The sequence below is a fragment of the Salvelinus sp. IW2-2015 genome, linkage group LG27 (genome assembly GCF_002910315.2).
Source record: "Salvelinus sp. IW2-2015 linkage group LG27, ASM291031v2, whole genome shotgun sequence".
In the NCBI taxonomy this organism is placed as follows: domain Eukaryota; kingdom Metazoa; phylum Chordata; class Actinopteri; order Salmoniformes; family Salmonidae; genus Salvelinus; species Salvelinus sp. IW2-2015.
The window spans coordinates 26,160,473-26,175,740 of record NC_036867.1 but is presented as its reverse complement, the minus strand read 5'-3'; the positions used below and the strand labels follow the sequence as shown (position 1 = coordinate 26,175,740).

The window sequence follows — 15,268 nt, the reverse complement described above, 5'->3', positions numbered from 1 at the left end:
TGGAGGGAGATCTAAACCAAAACGCACACGAAAGAGAGACGTTTTTCTTCTCCACTCGTGTCCTGTCTGGCTGTTGGTCGGTGCGGAGCGACCTATTTCGTAAGAATGTCAAGGTTTAGCCAGGCGCTTGATGGTTAATTACTAGCATAGTAGCCTAGCATAGCTCATTCGTCAGGTTTTGTGATTGTCCAACATCAATCATACCCCTTAAAGGAGAATTGTGTTTTTTTACAAAACAATCTATATTTTCAAAAAGTTTCAACTGTAAACCCCTCCGTACCATGAAAGGGCCTCTATCTCTCATAGTGCTTCCAAGTCATGTCAGGCCCGTTAGCTTCCAGAAAATATACATTTCAGAATTTGTCCCTGGAGAATATTGAATGAAGTGTACCAACCTCTCTACACAGCTCGTTGAGGCCCTGTAACGATGTGGCGAGGATGTGTGGACTGCCGTGGGATGGGGTGGCGAGTGGGTCACTCTCAACACGACCAGGAATGGTCAAGGAGAAAGTACTCAGATCTGACTTGACTCATTCACTCTGGAGGTTGGAAGGTTGCTCATAATTTCAGCAGCTCGGGCTTAGTTGATGTGAACAAAATGTTTCTCCTCAGCCAGTCATCACCTCCTCCTGGAGCCCAGGGCTGGAGAGACAGGCCCTATTGTAAAACAGACAACTCTCTTTCTTTACCCCTTCATGCTCTTTGGAAGTGTATTCTTTCTCCCTCTCTCTCTCCATCCCTCTCTTTCTCTCTGTCTGTCTCCTGGCTGGTGTGGCCAAGGCCCTTGCCTCCCAGGTGGACGTGTGTGTGTGTGCAGCAGGCTGAAGGGCCCTGTTCTCATGTTTCTATCCCCCTATGAGCCTCTCTCCTCCGGTCAGCACACCAAGCTGCCAGAGGCTGAGGAGGCCTGGAGCGCTTGGGGAACCCCTCGTTCATTGTACTCATCCTCCTCCCTCGATCTTTCTTAAATTCTTCCCTTTCTCTATTTCACTCTCTTTTTTCTCCCTTCTCCCTCCGCCTCTCCTAATGGTCCTCACCCTGCTGGCCCTGGACCCAGTTCATTGGTTGTTTGGCTGTCTAACCCCTTTCCAGTAGTTTGGTTGATGACTTGGCTGATGTCTGCACTTCCCTGTTCTCTTATCAAGTCGAGCTCGTTTGTCCCACTCTCTCTTTCTCTCTCTCTTTCTCTCTGTCTCTCTCACTCTCTCTCRCTTACTTTTTGTCTCTCCCTCCCTCTTGGCGTAGCTCTGGCCTGAACAAGGATAGGGATCGGCCTGCAGGGAAGTGGCTCAAGTTCCAGTTCTGGGTTGACTATACTAGACTAATCTGACGTCCAGTGCAACATACGATTATGGAAGGAGCGGTAATGACAAAGAACAGATAGAGCTTACTCACTTCTTTATTTCCTCTTTAGCCAGCCTTGAGCCTCCCTCCCTACCAACGAGAGCTAATAAAAACTTCCATCACATAACAACCTGGCCCCCAGCCAACAACACACAGACAAAAACAAAAATATCCCCACTAGATGAAAGGCAGAGAGCTGCTACCCTACGCCCCTCATGTCTGGACACTGCTCTGAGAGATTACAGGCCCTATATACTGTCCCTCTCTCCCTCTCTCCCTCTCTGACTTTCTCTCTCTTTCTCTCTTTTCCCTGTCTCACTCCCACTTCTCGCTCTCTCTCTCCCTCCCTCCCTCACCCTCTGTCTCGCCCCTCCCCTCTCGCTCTCTCTCCTCTCCCTCCCTCACCCTCTGTCGCGCCCCTCCCCTCTCGCTCTCTCTCACTATTGCTTCATGTTTCAGCTGCTTATAGTCACAGTGAGGAGTTAGCCACGACCTTGACACCAGGGTCTTACAGTGTGCTGCCCTCTCTCCACCCCTCCTCTGATTTCCCTCCTACCGAAACCTCTCCAGTTACCATAATTGGCCCAATTATTTGATTAAGTGGAAAAGCTGTGAAGATCTCTAGCCCAAGGAGTGTCTTATCCCGATGTCAAACGCCTCTGCTCTTTCCATCAGGACCAGCCGCCATCTCTTTTTCTTAACTCAATATCACACAGAGGAAAAGACCTTGAGGAAATTATTATTAGAGGAGAAAACCCATTACGAGTGAACAGGTAATGAAAACAGTGATGTTGACATGGTAATTTACAGTCGTGGTAAAGTGGTAGAAACCAGAGGATATTTCTGGTCCTGGAGAAGTTAAAAAAAGGCAGGGTCTGCATTCCAAATGGCACCCTATTCCATATGTGGTGCACTACTTTTGACCAGTTTTGACCTATGAGTCGTATGGGTGGGCCCTGGTCAAAAGTAGTGCACTAAATAGGTAATAGGGAGCCATTTGGGAGGCGAGGCACACAGGGTCTCTGAAACCTTCCTGCCCTGTGATCTATCATGCTTCTCGTCAGCCATGACAGTCCTGCCTATTGGACCTGTGGATGTACTATAGGTCGGTATACCCAGGAAAAACAAACAAGAAATAATTGTGGTGGACCATCAACTCGTCATTGACGTAGGCTAGTTGTCGCTGAGTGTTCCTGGCTAGGCCCTAGTGGCAGTAGGTTACAACGAAATGGCAGTTGGTTAGACAGTTAGACAGATTGAAATAAAGCACATCCACACAGTGAAGAAGTGAGGAGGCTCTTCCTTTAGAGAAACAATAACAGTCATAAAGATGATGTGAATAACAGGTAGGAGAGAGAGAGGAAGAAAGAGAGGGATGACGTGTTTCTGTTTCGCAACAAACTATGTGTCTAGACTACACGTCTGCGGACCCGTTACCCGTCTGGCTTGGCTCGGTCCGGTCGGATGGCGAAGCAATGGTGATGGCGGTGATGACACTCGATGCTGTGCTCGGATTCGAAACACTTCGCCGTCTCGCTGTCTGCCACCGTCGAACTGCCATCCGGCACTCTGCCGATATGTTGTTTTCTCTCAGCATGGCTAAAGTGTGAGAGAGAGAGAAGCCCTGGTAAACACATCACTAGCTGAACTGAACACTGTCAGTTGAAATGGAAAAGGAAACTGTATATCTCTATCCCCTGTCTCCCCCTGCCCTCTGTGTCTTGTGTCTCAGCTATTGGGTTAAGACGACACTGAAAACTGGAGAGCGAGAGATTGAAAACACAGGGTGTCTGGAGAGAGAGAGGCGTACGGTCATCAAAATTGGGTGCCTCATTTGCATAAACACACTCAGCGTATTTGCAAATATGAATAGATTAACAAAGTCTTGAAACAGGGCTGAAACCTCCAAAAACTTGCTCTGTCTAGGCCTACCTGCACTCACGTGCGCTGTCTAGACTCAGGCTGCCTCATTAATTACTGTTGTTGTCACATTCTGTTGCATATTTCAACAAGTGTGCAGGATAACCTTTGAATAGAAATCAACACGCTTGGCTCTGATTACACCTATCTATTGCCYTGGAAATTCAGTACTGAGAGAGACTTGGTCATTTCTTTAAACAATCATCTTTATTTAATATCGATTAATTATTGCAATAATGAGACCATCAGCCCAACAGTCTTGACTGACTGTTAGGCTGAGAGTCTAGCCTTTACAGACGATGCACAGTTTTTATATAGCTGATACCAAGATTGCTTAGTCAGTCATTTCTAACCTTCCCATAAGCCACCTTGGTCATCTACACAGGATGGTCTTTTACTTAGTTTTCCAGATGCCAGGAAGATGACACAATGAGGCATTGTTCTCAACTCTTCCAGGCTCTCACTATCTCGAGTCACACACACCACATCTTGTCTATAGAATGCTAGCTTTTAGGTTTTTATCCCCAACATCAATCAATTGTCAGCTTCAAGCGATCTCTAGTAGAACCCATGTCCTCAACACCCAGACTAGCTGCAGGGTGCTAGAGTGGAGACCATAAAACACACAATGAGAAGGACAGAAATATCTTACTGTTTGTTAAATAAATAATTGTTACATATCTAACAAATAAGGTGAATACCAAATTTTTCCCTCACACTATACATATTTTACATTGTTTGCGAGATCAGACATCACTATAATGTGTTCATTTTCGGAAGTTCCTTTCATTTCAGCGCATCTAATTTGTAAACATTTCAACTGTATTCAATTATCCCTCAATTCCACAAAAAATGAACACCCATTCAAATAAAGTAATATTTATTCCCTTTCTTGTGATACAAGTGTCGATGACGAGTTAAATCCCTGAACAAGCGTTCTTATAATGTATTCCATTGAACCCATTTCAGCCAATACCGGGGTGTGTTTGACAGGTCATTACAAACATTTCCGCAGTTGTAACGTTAACGGGAAGAAAACAACAGGCACAAGCAAGAGTATGAAAGAGTTGCAGGAGTACAATGAAAGCAATCAATCCAGCGAGATTTCAGTACTAAGTGGATTCTGTACCCCTCAAACACAGAAATAGATGGCTGTAAAAGACAGATCCTCAGGTGGGCGGGGCATGCACAATGCTACAGAGAGGGAGAGAGAGTGAGTGTCTGGATGAATGCCTGCTGCTGCGTAAAGGATTGAGGGCTAGCTACCTTCTGGGGATCACCTCTCTCTCAGTCATTGGCTAGTCCTGGCAGACAGGGGCCCAAGATGGATGTCTATTCCAGGAAAGATTTTTACTGAAAATGGCCAGCTGTACTTTACAGCCTGTGCTATGGCCTTCATGTCAACCAGTGATGAGATTCACCTCAGTGTGGTAGATTGAAGTGGGGTTGGGGTTGGAAACCGTATCATGTTAGAAGAGATGGTTGACCAGAAAATGTTTGTTGGACGTTGATGATGGAATTTCTGTGTAGTGGTACACGTGTAACATCATATAATACGGAATCTGTCTCCTTTTTTCCTCCCCACTGTGTGTGTGTGTGTGTGTGTGTGTGTGTAACACAGGGAGCCACAATAAAGTGTGATGAGCACACAGGAGCCATCCTTGTTGCCAGGATCATGAGAGGTGGAGCTGCAGACAGAAGTGGTAAGTTCTCTCTCTCCTTCTTCTTTGTCTCTCTTTCTCTCTACTCTCGCTCCCTGTCTCTTCCCCCACCCTCTCTCTCTATCGCTCTTTCTCTCTCTGTTGTGCCCCCTGTAATCAGTGTGTAATGTAAAGTGTATTCGTGCCCTGTAGGGATCACACAGTGTGAAATTGATATGTAGGGGTGATTTGCCAAGCCCAATAATCACTAATACCACCATGAAGGAGAACGACACACTGCTGGAGAGCAGAGAACAACCCCCCGAAATGTGTGCGACTAAAGCAATACAGCCTCACACATACATTATACTCAGTTTAATACTTATGTATTGTTTAGCCTGATATTAACTTCCAAAGGATTTCTATTAGGTAGGTCAGTATTTGCTATTATGTGTATAGCTGTGTATGTATGCACTCTGTGATATATGTCTGTGTCTTCTTGACTTGTTGTCTCCTTCCTCTCTCTCTCAATTCAATTCAAAGGGCTTTATTGGCATGGGAAACATATGTTTACCTTGCCAAAGCAAGTGAAATAGATAATAAACAGAAGTGAAATAAACAGAAAACATTACACTCACAAACGTTTCAGAGGAATAGAGACATTTCAAATGTCATATTTTGGCTATGTACAGTGTTATAACAATGTGCAAATAGTTACAAAGGGGAAAATAACTAAACATAAATATGGGTCTCTCTCACTCTCCCTTGTCTTGTCCCTGTTCCAGGTCTGATCCATGTAGGGGACGAGCTGAGGGAAGTGAACGGGATTCCTGTGGATGACAAGAAGCCTGATGAAATCCTCCGCATTCTGGTGTGTGTGCGCGTGTGTKCGTGCTTGCGTGTGTGTGTTAGTCAATGCTTGTGTGTGTGTGCTATCATTGACCTGCTGTTTATAGTTGTGTTTTGGCCCCATGGCTATAGAGATTTACAGTCTTGTTTGTAGTGGCAGGACTCTCTCCTCCTAACTCATCCTCACTGGTCAGCCATGTCCCTTTGATTCCTCTATGAGTTAATGGCTAGGCTAAACTCTGGCTGCCCCTTCTGAACCAGCAGGCCCAGGAGCAGGCCTCTGTTTGGGACATGTTGGGCCACATAGTCCCCCTGGAAGATACATGCAGGGAGGGGGTTCCTGTAGGGGTCTTTGTAGTCCCTCCAACCACACGCACACACACACACTGCCACAGTCCTCAGATCAGCTCTGGGGAGATGGAGCTGGAGAGGAAAGAGAAAGATAGTTTGGAACTGGTAGACTGTTAAAAGCAGTCCTCTTGGCTCTCCTCTTCCCTCTGATCCACTCCCAACAGTCATCCTATCCGAATGGCCCTCTATTGTTGAAAAATAAAACAGCTATTCATTTTAAAGCTCTCTCATTGGATTAGGCTAGTTGGGTTTTGAGTTATTTTCAATGAAACTGGAGTCTTTATTTTTTCCTCTCTCTCTCTCTCTCTCTCTCTCTGGTTCTTTCTATGTCTTTCTCTTTCTCCCTCTCTCTCTATCTGTCTATCTCCTGTCTGTGTTTCAGGCCCAGTCTCAAGGGGCCATTACGTTTAAAATAATACCAGGTATCAAAGAGGAGGCGCCGAGCAAGGAGCCCAAGGTAAGGTCCTACTGCTGTCCTGCCGTACTCATTATGCTGATGGGGTTACACACATGGTTTGAGTCCAAAGTGGCATCCTATTCTCTATTTAGTGCACTCCTTTTGTATAGGGCTCTGGTCAAAAGTAATAAAATATTTAGGGAATAGGGTGTCTTGATTTTGAACAGGGCTTACAGTGCATTCGGAAAGTATTCAGACCCCTTTTTCCTCATTTTTTTTATGTTACAGCCTTATTCTAAATTGTTTTCAATAGTTTTTTCCCTCATCAATCTACCAACAATACCCCATAATGACAAAGCAAAAAGAGGTTTTTAGAACATTTTGAACTATCACATTTGCATAAGTATTCAGACCCTTTACTCAGTACTTTGTTGATGCACCTTTGGCAGCGATTACAGACTCAAGTCTTCTTCTCAAGTCTTCTTGTGCTTGGCACACCTGTATTTAGGGAGTTTCTCCCATTCTTCCCTGCTGATCCTCTCAAGCTTTGTCAGGTTGCATGGGGAGCGTTGCTGCACAGCTATTTTGAGGTCTCTCCAGCGATGTTCAATCGGGTTCAAGCTCAGGCCCTGGCTGGGCCACTCATGGCCCAGGAGCCACTCCTGCGTTGTCTTGGCTGTGTGCTTCGGGTCGTTGTCTTGTTGTAAGGTGAACCTTTGCCCCAGTCTGCGGTCTTGAGCGCTCTGGAGCAGGTTCTTCCATCTCCAGCTCTGTCAGAGTGACCATCAGGTTCTTGGTCACCTCCCTGACCAAGGTCTTTCTCCCCCGATTGCTCAGTTTGGCCGGGCGGCCAGCTCTAAGAAGAGTCTTGTTGGTTCAAAAATCTTACATTTTAGAATGATGGAGGCCAATGTGTTCTTGGGGTCCTTCAATGCTGCAGAATTGTTTTGGACCCTTTCTTGCTCTCTGGACAATTTCTTGGACTTCATACCTTGGTTTTTGCTCTGACACCCACTGTTAACTGTGGGACCTTTATATATAATATTATACTTTTTATTATACAAAGACAAAGAGCTGTGAGACAGAGGTTTAATCCTGGACACATGAAAAGCTGGGTGTATACGGAGGGTGCGGGGCAACAGAAGATGAACAGCAGAGGGGCTAAGGATTTTAGAGAAGGTGAAAGGGCCGATGAAACGGCCCTTTCAAGGACCAGAGTACAGGCTGGCTGATGATCCAATGAGGGTGCAGAATGCCTTCCAGAACCGAGACGAGAATTGAGGACCATGATCGAACACCATGTCGACCGGAGGTCCATGGATCCGGAAGATGTGCTGCACCATGAGCTGAGCCATATCCTTGGCTGAGGGTAACTTGGGAAGAGGAATAAAATGGGCGGCTTTAGAAATATCCTATCCACCACCGTCAGAATCGTGGTGTTGCCATCTGACGTAGGAAGACCAGTAACAAAGCCCAGGAATATATGGGAGGAACAGGGAGTGGTTGAAGAAGGCCGGCCGAAGCTTTCCGCAGATTCTTATTTTGTGCACACACAGTGCAGGCGGCGACAAATGCAGAGACATCAGGAACCAGTGTCCGACGGGTGCCTGGATGGCAGGTCAGTTTCGAGGAATGTGCCCATTCCAGGACTGGGGACAAACATCCGGTTAGCCGGAATCCCCCACGTTTGTATAGCCCCACTGTGCCTTACGGACCAGGCTCTCTTTYCCCCAGATGAGTGCAGCCGCTAGACAGGAGGTAGGGAGGATGGTCTCGGGGTCAGACGGAGTAGCAGCGGGGCTATACAAATGTGGGAGTGCGCCAGGCTTCACATTCTTGGACCCTGGGCGGTAGGAGAGAGTGAAATTGAAACGGGGGAATAACAGTTCTCAACGAGCTTGCCTAGAGTTGAGGTGCTTGGTGGTGCAAAGATATTCCAGGTTGTTATGGTCAGTCCACACTAAGAATGGGTGTTTCCGCACCCTCCAACCAGTGCCTTCACTCCTCCAATGCCATCTTGAGGCGAGGAGTTCTCGATTTCCCACATCATAGTTCCTCTCAGCAGGGGTAAGACCCTGCAGGGGTGCAGCTTTTGGTCCTGGGCAGAACGTTGGGACAGGACGGACCCCACTCCGGGAGAGTGGCTTGCTGCCTAATAGAGAATCTGCAGAATTGCTCCAGCAATGTATTGAATGCATGGTCATGGTGTTCTGCCAGGGTATGGAGTCCTTCCATAAGGCTTTGCAGTAACTCCTTGTGTCTTCCAATGGTGGCTCCTTGGGAAGAGACAGCGTTGCGGATCTTGTCCAAGTCTGCTGAGTCAGTCATGGCCAGTGCACATTACCAAGGCTCAGGCTAAGACCCAGATGCAGACATAGGAGGCGGATATTATGAGACTCAGAGTTTATTATAGTACAAGGGGCAGGCAAAGGTAAGTCAAGCCAGGCAAAGAGTCGTAATCCAAATCAGAGGCAGGCAGGTACAGGACGGCAGGCAGGCAGAAAGGTCAGAACTGGGAAAACTAGGAAAAACTAAAACTAGAGCACAGGAAACACGGGYACACGCTGGTAGGACTTGATGGGACCAGACAAACTGGCAACAGGCAAACAGAAAGCGCAGGTATAAATACACAGGGGGGAGATGGGAGACACGTGGTGGTGGGTGACAATAGAGGGAATTTGGTGCTATTTCAGACCTTGTGTGAGTGGACTGAGAGGTCCTCTCTAGCTGCTTACTGCCTCTAGTTCTGGAGTCTTAGTCTGCATCCCAGATGATACCTTATTCCCTATATAGTGCCTATAGCGCACTACTTTTGACCAGGGCCCATGAGGCACTATATGTGACCCGTTTCAGGAAACTAGGTGTATTTTGCAAGTCACGACTTCACAGGAGAGCCATTTGAACATTTAAAAAATATATTTTTTTATTATCAAAATGTGTTTTTTGGCAGAAATGCTCTTTCATATGCCTTAATAACAAACGTGTCTCTAAATCTGTAAAAAGGATGACTGCTATGGTGTGTGGTCATCCACACCCCCTCCCAAAATGACTGCTGTGCCATTTTTTCCCCTTGCATTACTTGACATAGATCCAGAAAAACTAGATGTGTAAATCTAGTAAGTCCAGAACTGGCATAGTCCTTTAATGGGTCCTTTAAGACAATACAATTGCTAAATTACAAGCCTTGTTGGTTAAGCCGCAGAAAACGCGAGCAACCTTCCCACTAGCCATGATTGGCTAAGATAATGAGTGGTCTGGACATGCCGAGAGAGGAGTTGGGATTGGTCTGCCATATAGAAGGCTTCTGTCAATTTGAGCTGGTCAGTCTGTGTTGGTAATCCTGTCAAACACATTTAAAATAGAAAAATACAAAATAAAAATAAAATAAAAAATGTGTCGTGTAGTGGCGCTGCATAAGTGTTGCTCTCCACTTTCTGGAGGATCGAGTTTTGAAATCAGTGGAATTAGAGTATGATAGCTTAAGGGTCCGATTGACCCGTATACATACTACATACTTGTGTTGAACTGATCTGTAGAATGTGATATGGTTGCTTGTGTCTGGGTTTCTGTTGTGGCTGTAGGTGTATGTGTACTGTAAATGTAGTTGCTTGTAATGTTAGGTGGGTGTTTTAAATCCACCGTCTGGCTGTATCCTGTATTCTCCAACTCATAGTAGTGATGTATAGTCTTTCATAGACATTTATCAATAACAGAAGGGGGCTAGGGAGAGTAGGGGGCTCAGGTCAAAACACAAGCTGGAATATCATTTGTCAGAACACAGGGTACATGTGTGCATGTATGCATGTATGTGGGGGTGGATTGGAGGGGGGTTGTACTCTCTGTCATACTTTAATGGTTTTAATATGTCCATTTCAGACATCAATCTAAACCTGTGTATCGGTGCCAGAACTTCAGCCTCCCCTCTGCGAAGAGCTAGTTTACTATTTTTCCTGGGCTACTATAAATATATTGAAGTGTGGGCTAATTGGGTACACATGTGTATAACTGTAAAAGAACGAAAGATGGACAAGGGGAGAGAGGAGAGGGAGAGACAACCGGGAGCTTTCAGCAAGGATGTAATTGGTTTATTATGCTCTAGGGCTGTTTAGCCAGACCCAAACAAAAGGTCCCCATCTGAAACATAATTTCACTACATGGCAACAAAGCACTCCACCCTGGCACATGCAGAGACTTTGTCCTCTTTATCACCCTCTCTCTCTCTCTCTCTCTCTCTCTCTCTCTCTTCTCTCTCTTCTCTCTCTGTCTCTCTCTCTCTTCTCTCCATCTCTCTGTCTGTCTCTGTCTCTGTCTCTTCTCTGTCTTCTGTCCTCATCTCTGCTTCTTTCGTTTCTGTCATGGCTGATTTGGCTCTGCCACCCAGGTTCGCATATCTGCTCATATCTGAAGAGTATCGCTCCCTCCTTGAATCAGGCCCGCCTCCTTACACGGGATGCTTGTCCTCGCTGTTCGTAGTCAAACTATGTGTCTCACAAACATCTGGAAGAATGAAGAAGGTAGATGATTGTTGAGAGAGAGAGAGGAAGGAGAAGGACTGCATTTGACGCGGAGAGGGGTTGTGTCTGGTCTGTCTTCGTCCATCTTTTTCTCCAAAAAAATTAGAATTCGGTGACAGATGAGGAGAAAGATAAACAGATACTGTCTTCGAAAAAAAAGTTTCGTCGAAATACCTAGATCTCTCTCCTCTACCAAAGACGTAGAGAGATGTAGCGAAGTGGAGAAGGGAAGGGGAGGGGAAGAGACAACTAGAAAGTAGTACATTGTGGAGAGACAAAGAAAACAGAAGAAAAACATGACAGCAGGTACCTTTCGCACAACTCCAGCGGTCTCCTTCCCCATCTCCTCCTGTTCTCGGTGCTCCGTCAGCTACATCAAGTTATGCCGTCTCCGCTCACAGCCAGTAGCTTACCCGTCGGAACCAGAAACAGACGCCCTTCACTTCCTTAACTATCCAGAAAGTCTGTCAATCAGGAGTCTATTAACCTTCAACCATTGGCCCAGCCCTATTGGTTATTCATCAAACATGTGCCGGCTCCCAATGGCATCCTATTCCCTACATAGTCCACTTCTACCAGGCAGATAGAGCTCTTGGCTAAAAAATAGTGCAACATATAGGGAAATGGGGAGGAAACACCCCTAAAGACTAAAGTCTTCAGCCCTCGTCCGAGGCGTGCAGACTTACATCACGAGGCAGAGCCTCCAAAATTGACTCCTGCTTCGTTCCACTTGGTATTTGACTGATCGCAGTCAAATTAACATCCCAGTAATGCTTGAACCCTACAACAAGAGGAAAGATGGCAAAGATAAATTTATCTTGGCATAGAGCGAGGGACACGACCTTGTGCTATCATGCACAACAGAGCTTAATCACCTAGAGACGGACATCTCTTAAACTTTATAGTGAAAAATCAACTCACTACATCTCACTCAAAGACGCTACAGACTCACACGTAAATTATCAATCCTTCAGGCTCACTGTCAGCATGTTCGTCACTAATACAAAAGAGAGATGAGACGTAGCCTCTCTCTTCCTCTTCTCTTCCGTTCCTTCTCTCGCTCTGTGTCTCTCCGTGGATGTTTATCTTCGGCTTTCGCCTCCGCGCCGAGATGTCGCGCCTCTGCTCTCGGCCTCGCCATCTTCTATGTCTCTTCAGTGCTGTCCCCTCCTCTCCGCTCACTCTACTGTACGGCTGTTCCCAGCTCCGCGTGACGATCTCTCCGCTCCCGCGCGCCAGTGGAAGAAGGTGAGGAAAAACGTTCTCCCAAGTCTAGTTTATCACTCACTTTCCATACCTCTCAATCCCCTCACCTTTATTTGGACATACTCATCTCCCAGTGAGTCCTCTATCTCCTACTCGGGTCTCGCGAGGCAATCTCTGCGGGCAAAGACAGAGAGGGAACGCGGGCCGAGAGGGAGAGGGGGGAGGAGAAGAGAGCTTTCAAACGTGGTTTCATTTTTTATTATTTTTTTTTTCTTGTTGTTTTGTATTTTGAATTTTTTATAATCTTTGTTTGTTTATGTTTTATTTTTTGATTCTGTGGTTATTTTTTGTGTTATGTTGTGATGTTTGTTGTTTTTTTTTTTTTTTTTTTCTACCCTGCATCCTCCAGCTCATTCTCGAACACCCGAGGGCACCAGCGACGACCGTCCTGTCACTCCCCTTCACCTCTCTATCTAGCCGTCGCAGGCTTGCATCTGCGTGACCTACTGCCGAGCTCGTCAGCGAACACCACGGGCCAGTCTGAAAGCTCCAACTTTGTTCTAAATCCCGTTTCGCACTTAGGACATTTAGTGTGAGGTTGTATTGCTTGCGGTTTGTGAGGAGAGAACTCTATCTATCTATCTATATCTATACCACCTTAATAATACCTGGACAGAGGAACCGTCCAGCCGACCCTCGTACCAGACGACACCTCACCCAGTACAATAAGCGAATACCCTGGACCACTCCCTAAAAAAGGAGAGAGAACTAGAAAACCAGGCGAGTCTACCAGCATACCCTCCATAAAGTGACCATGTTAGAATGAATCAACGATGGGATTAGAGATCGTACGAAGAGATAGAAGTGACGCGTACAGACGAACACGCCATAAACGATAGCCGGGGTGAGACATTGTTACACTCCATCTTTTTAAAATGTTATTTAGTTGTTTACGTCTACTTGAAGTGAGGGAGGAATTGAATGTAGTGAGTTGTTTTCACTATAAAGTTAAAGATGTCCCTCTCTCAGGTCTTACTCTGTTGTGTTATGACAAGGGGTTTCCCTGCCTCCCTGACTGCCAAATAAATTAGCCCACTTCCATCTTCTCTGTTCAGTAGGAAAGATTTACTGATGTTAATTTGACCTGCGAATCAGTCCAAATCACCAAGTGGAACGAAGCAGGAGTCACATTTGAGGCTCTGACTCAGTCGATTTAAAGTCTCGCCACGCTCGGAGACGGCTGAAAGACTTTAGTCTTTAGGTGTTTCCTCCCCCATTCCCTATATAGTCACTATTTTTCACCAGAGCTCTATTCTGCCCTGGTCAAAAAGTGGACTATTAGGGAATAGATGCCATTTGGGACGCCGGCCATGTTGATGGAATAACCAATAGAGCCTGGGCCAACATGTCAGGTAATAGACTCCTGATTGCACAGACCTTTCCTGGCCAATCACGTTTTAAGCGACAGTGAAGGGCGTCTTTCTGGTTCCGAAGCCGGATAAGCTCACATGGCTGTACGACGCTACCTTGATGTCGCTACGCCGACTAGGAAGAGAGACGCTGGAGTGTGGAAAGGTAACTGCTGTCATGTTTTTCTGTCTTTCTTTGTCTCTCCACCACCTGTCTCTCTCTCTTGTCCTCTCTCCCTCTCCCCCCTCTCCCCCCTCTCTCCACCTTCCCCTCTCTCTCTCGCTCTTTCTCCACCCCCTCTCGCTCTCGCCTCCCTCTCTCCTTCCTCTCTCCCCTCTCTCAACCCCCCCTCCATCTCCCTTCCTCTCATCTCTCTCCAGATGTTTGTTGAAGACACTGTTTGACTACGAACCAGCGGAGGACAAAGCCATCCCTGTAAGAGCGGGCCTGACTTCAAAGGGGGAATATCCTTCAGATCATGAACCAAGATGATGCAACCTGGTGGCAGCCAAACAAGACAGCCATGTCAACCCCCGCGCCGCCTCATACCCTCCAAACAGTTCTCAGAGAGGAGTGAGCTACCTAACACAGATCCTAACTACCTACCCCCGACCCCCTCTCCCTCCTGTCACCCTCTCCCCCAGCCTTTGCCCTTCTAACTGTTCCAGGAGATGAGCTAAGGTCAGACAGCTCCTCTACACCCCTAAACTAAGTACTTCAACTCCAACCTCCCCATAACCCCTTATCCTCCTCACACCCCTCCCCCAAACCCCCTGTCTGCCTGGCACCCTACTACAACCCCCCCCCCCCCCCAACTCCCTGTCTTCCTCTCCTCTCCACCTTTCCCCCTGGCCCCTCTCCCCTTTTCTCAGCCAGAGGCCAGGGTAAAGCCTTTCTATATGCCTGTCTGTCTGCCACCCTCAACAGCCAGCCCTAGTGTTTCACTGCCGTCACAATGAAAGGAATTACTTTTTCCCTCTCTCTCTTTCCTTTCCCCCCTTCCATTCCTCTCTCCATTTGACTTTTTCTTCCCTTTCTTTCGCCTGGCCTCACACTGCCAAAATACTTTGGATTTCCGCGCACGTCTGGCCCGAAATGAGTAATGACAGAAAATGATAGCACTGGTACTGATCCACTTTGGAAGGGGAGTGGATGGAAAATCACACATCAGTGGCAAGCACAGATGGCTGCTGATGTGCAACACAGGGCTGGAGGGCTGGGGCAGTTTCTTGGCGACCGACGAGCAGCTTTTTCAATAGCAGGCATTGTGTTTTTTGTACTTTCTTATCCCACCTCTCTCTCTCTCCCTCTTTCTCTCTCCCTCCTCTCTCTTTTTCTCCCTCTCTCTCTCTCTTCTGCTTCTTCTTCCTTTTCTTTTTCTCTCTCTTTTTTGTCCTAAAGCATGAACGGAATGGATATTTAAAAATGTTTCTGGGTATCATAGCAGAAAGTGTTTATTAATCCCAGTGCGGCTGTGAAAGCTGATGGTTTTATTGTGCTTCTTCTCCCTCTCCTCTCTGTCTCTCTCCTCTTTCTTCTCCTCTCTTCTTCTTCTCTTCTAGGAGATTTGCACTGCGTCAGCCCGCCGCCCATGTTTTTCAGGCCCAGAAGATCTCCAACAGAAGATCATGTAAGAA

At 46.7% G+C, this 15,268-nt stretch overlaps 1 protein-coding gene across 1 annotated transcript in view; it reads left to right on the top strand.

Annotated features, from left to right (window-relative positions):
• The window catches only part of LOC111953746 (MAGUK p55 subfamily member 7-like), a 255,668-nt gene that overhangs the window by 158,495 nt on the left and 81,905 nt on the right, over nucleotides 1-15,268 (top strand). Inside the window, 7 exon segments of the mRNA XM_070435462.1 lie at nucleotides 4,886-4,967; nucleotides 5,690-5,775; nucleotides 6,487-6,566; nucleotides 14,012-14,083; nucleotides 14,085-14,171; nucleotides 14,173-14,190; nucleotides 15,182-15,261. Of these exon segments, the coding sequence (XP_070291563.1) occupies nucleotides 4,886-4,967; nucleotides 5,690-5,775; nucleotides 6,487-6,566; nucleotides 14,012-14,083; nucleotides 14,085-14,171; nucleotides 14,173-14,190; nucleotides 15,182-15,261 (505 nt within the window).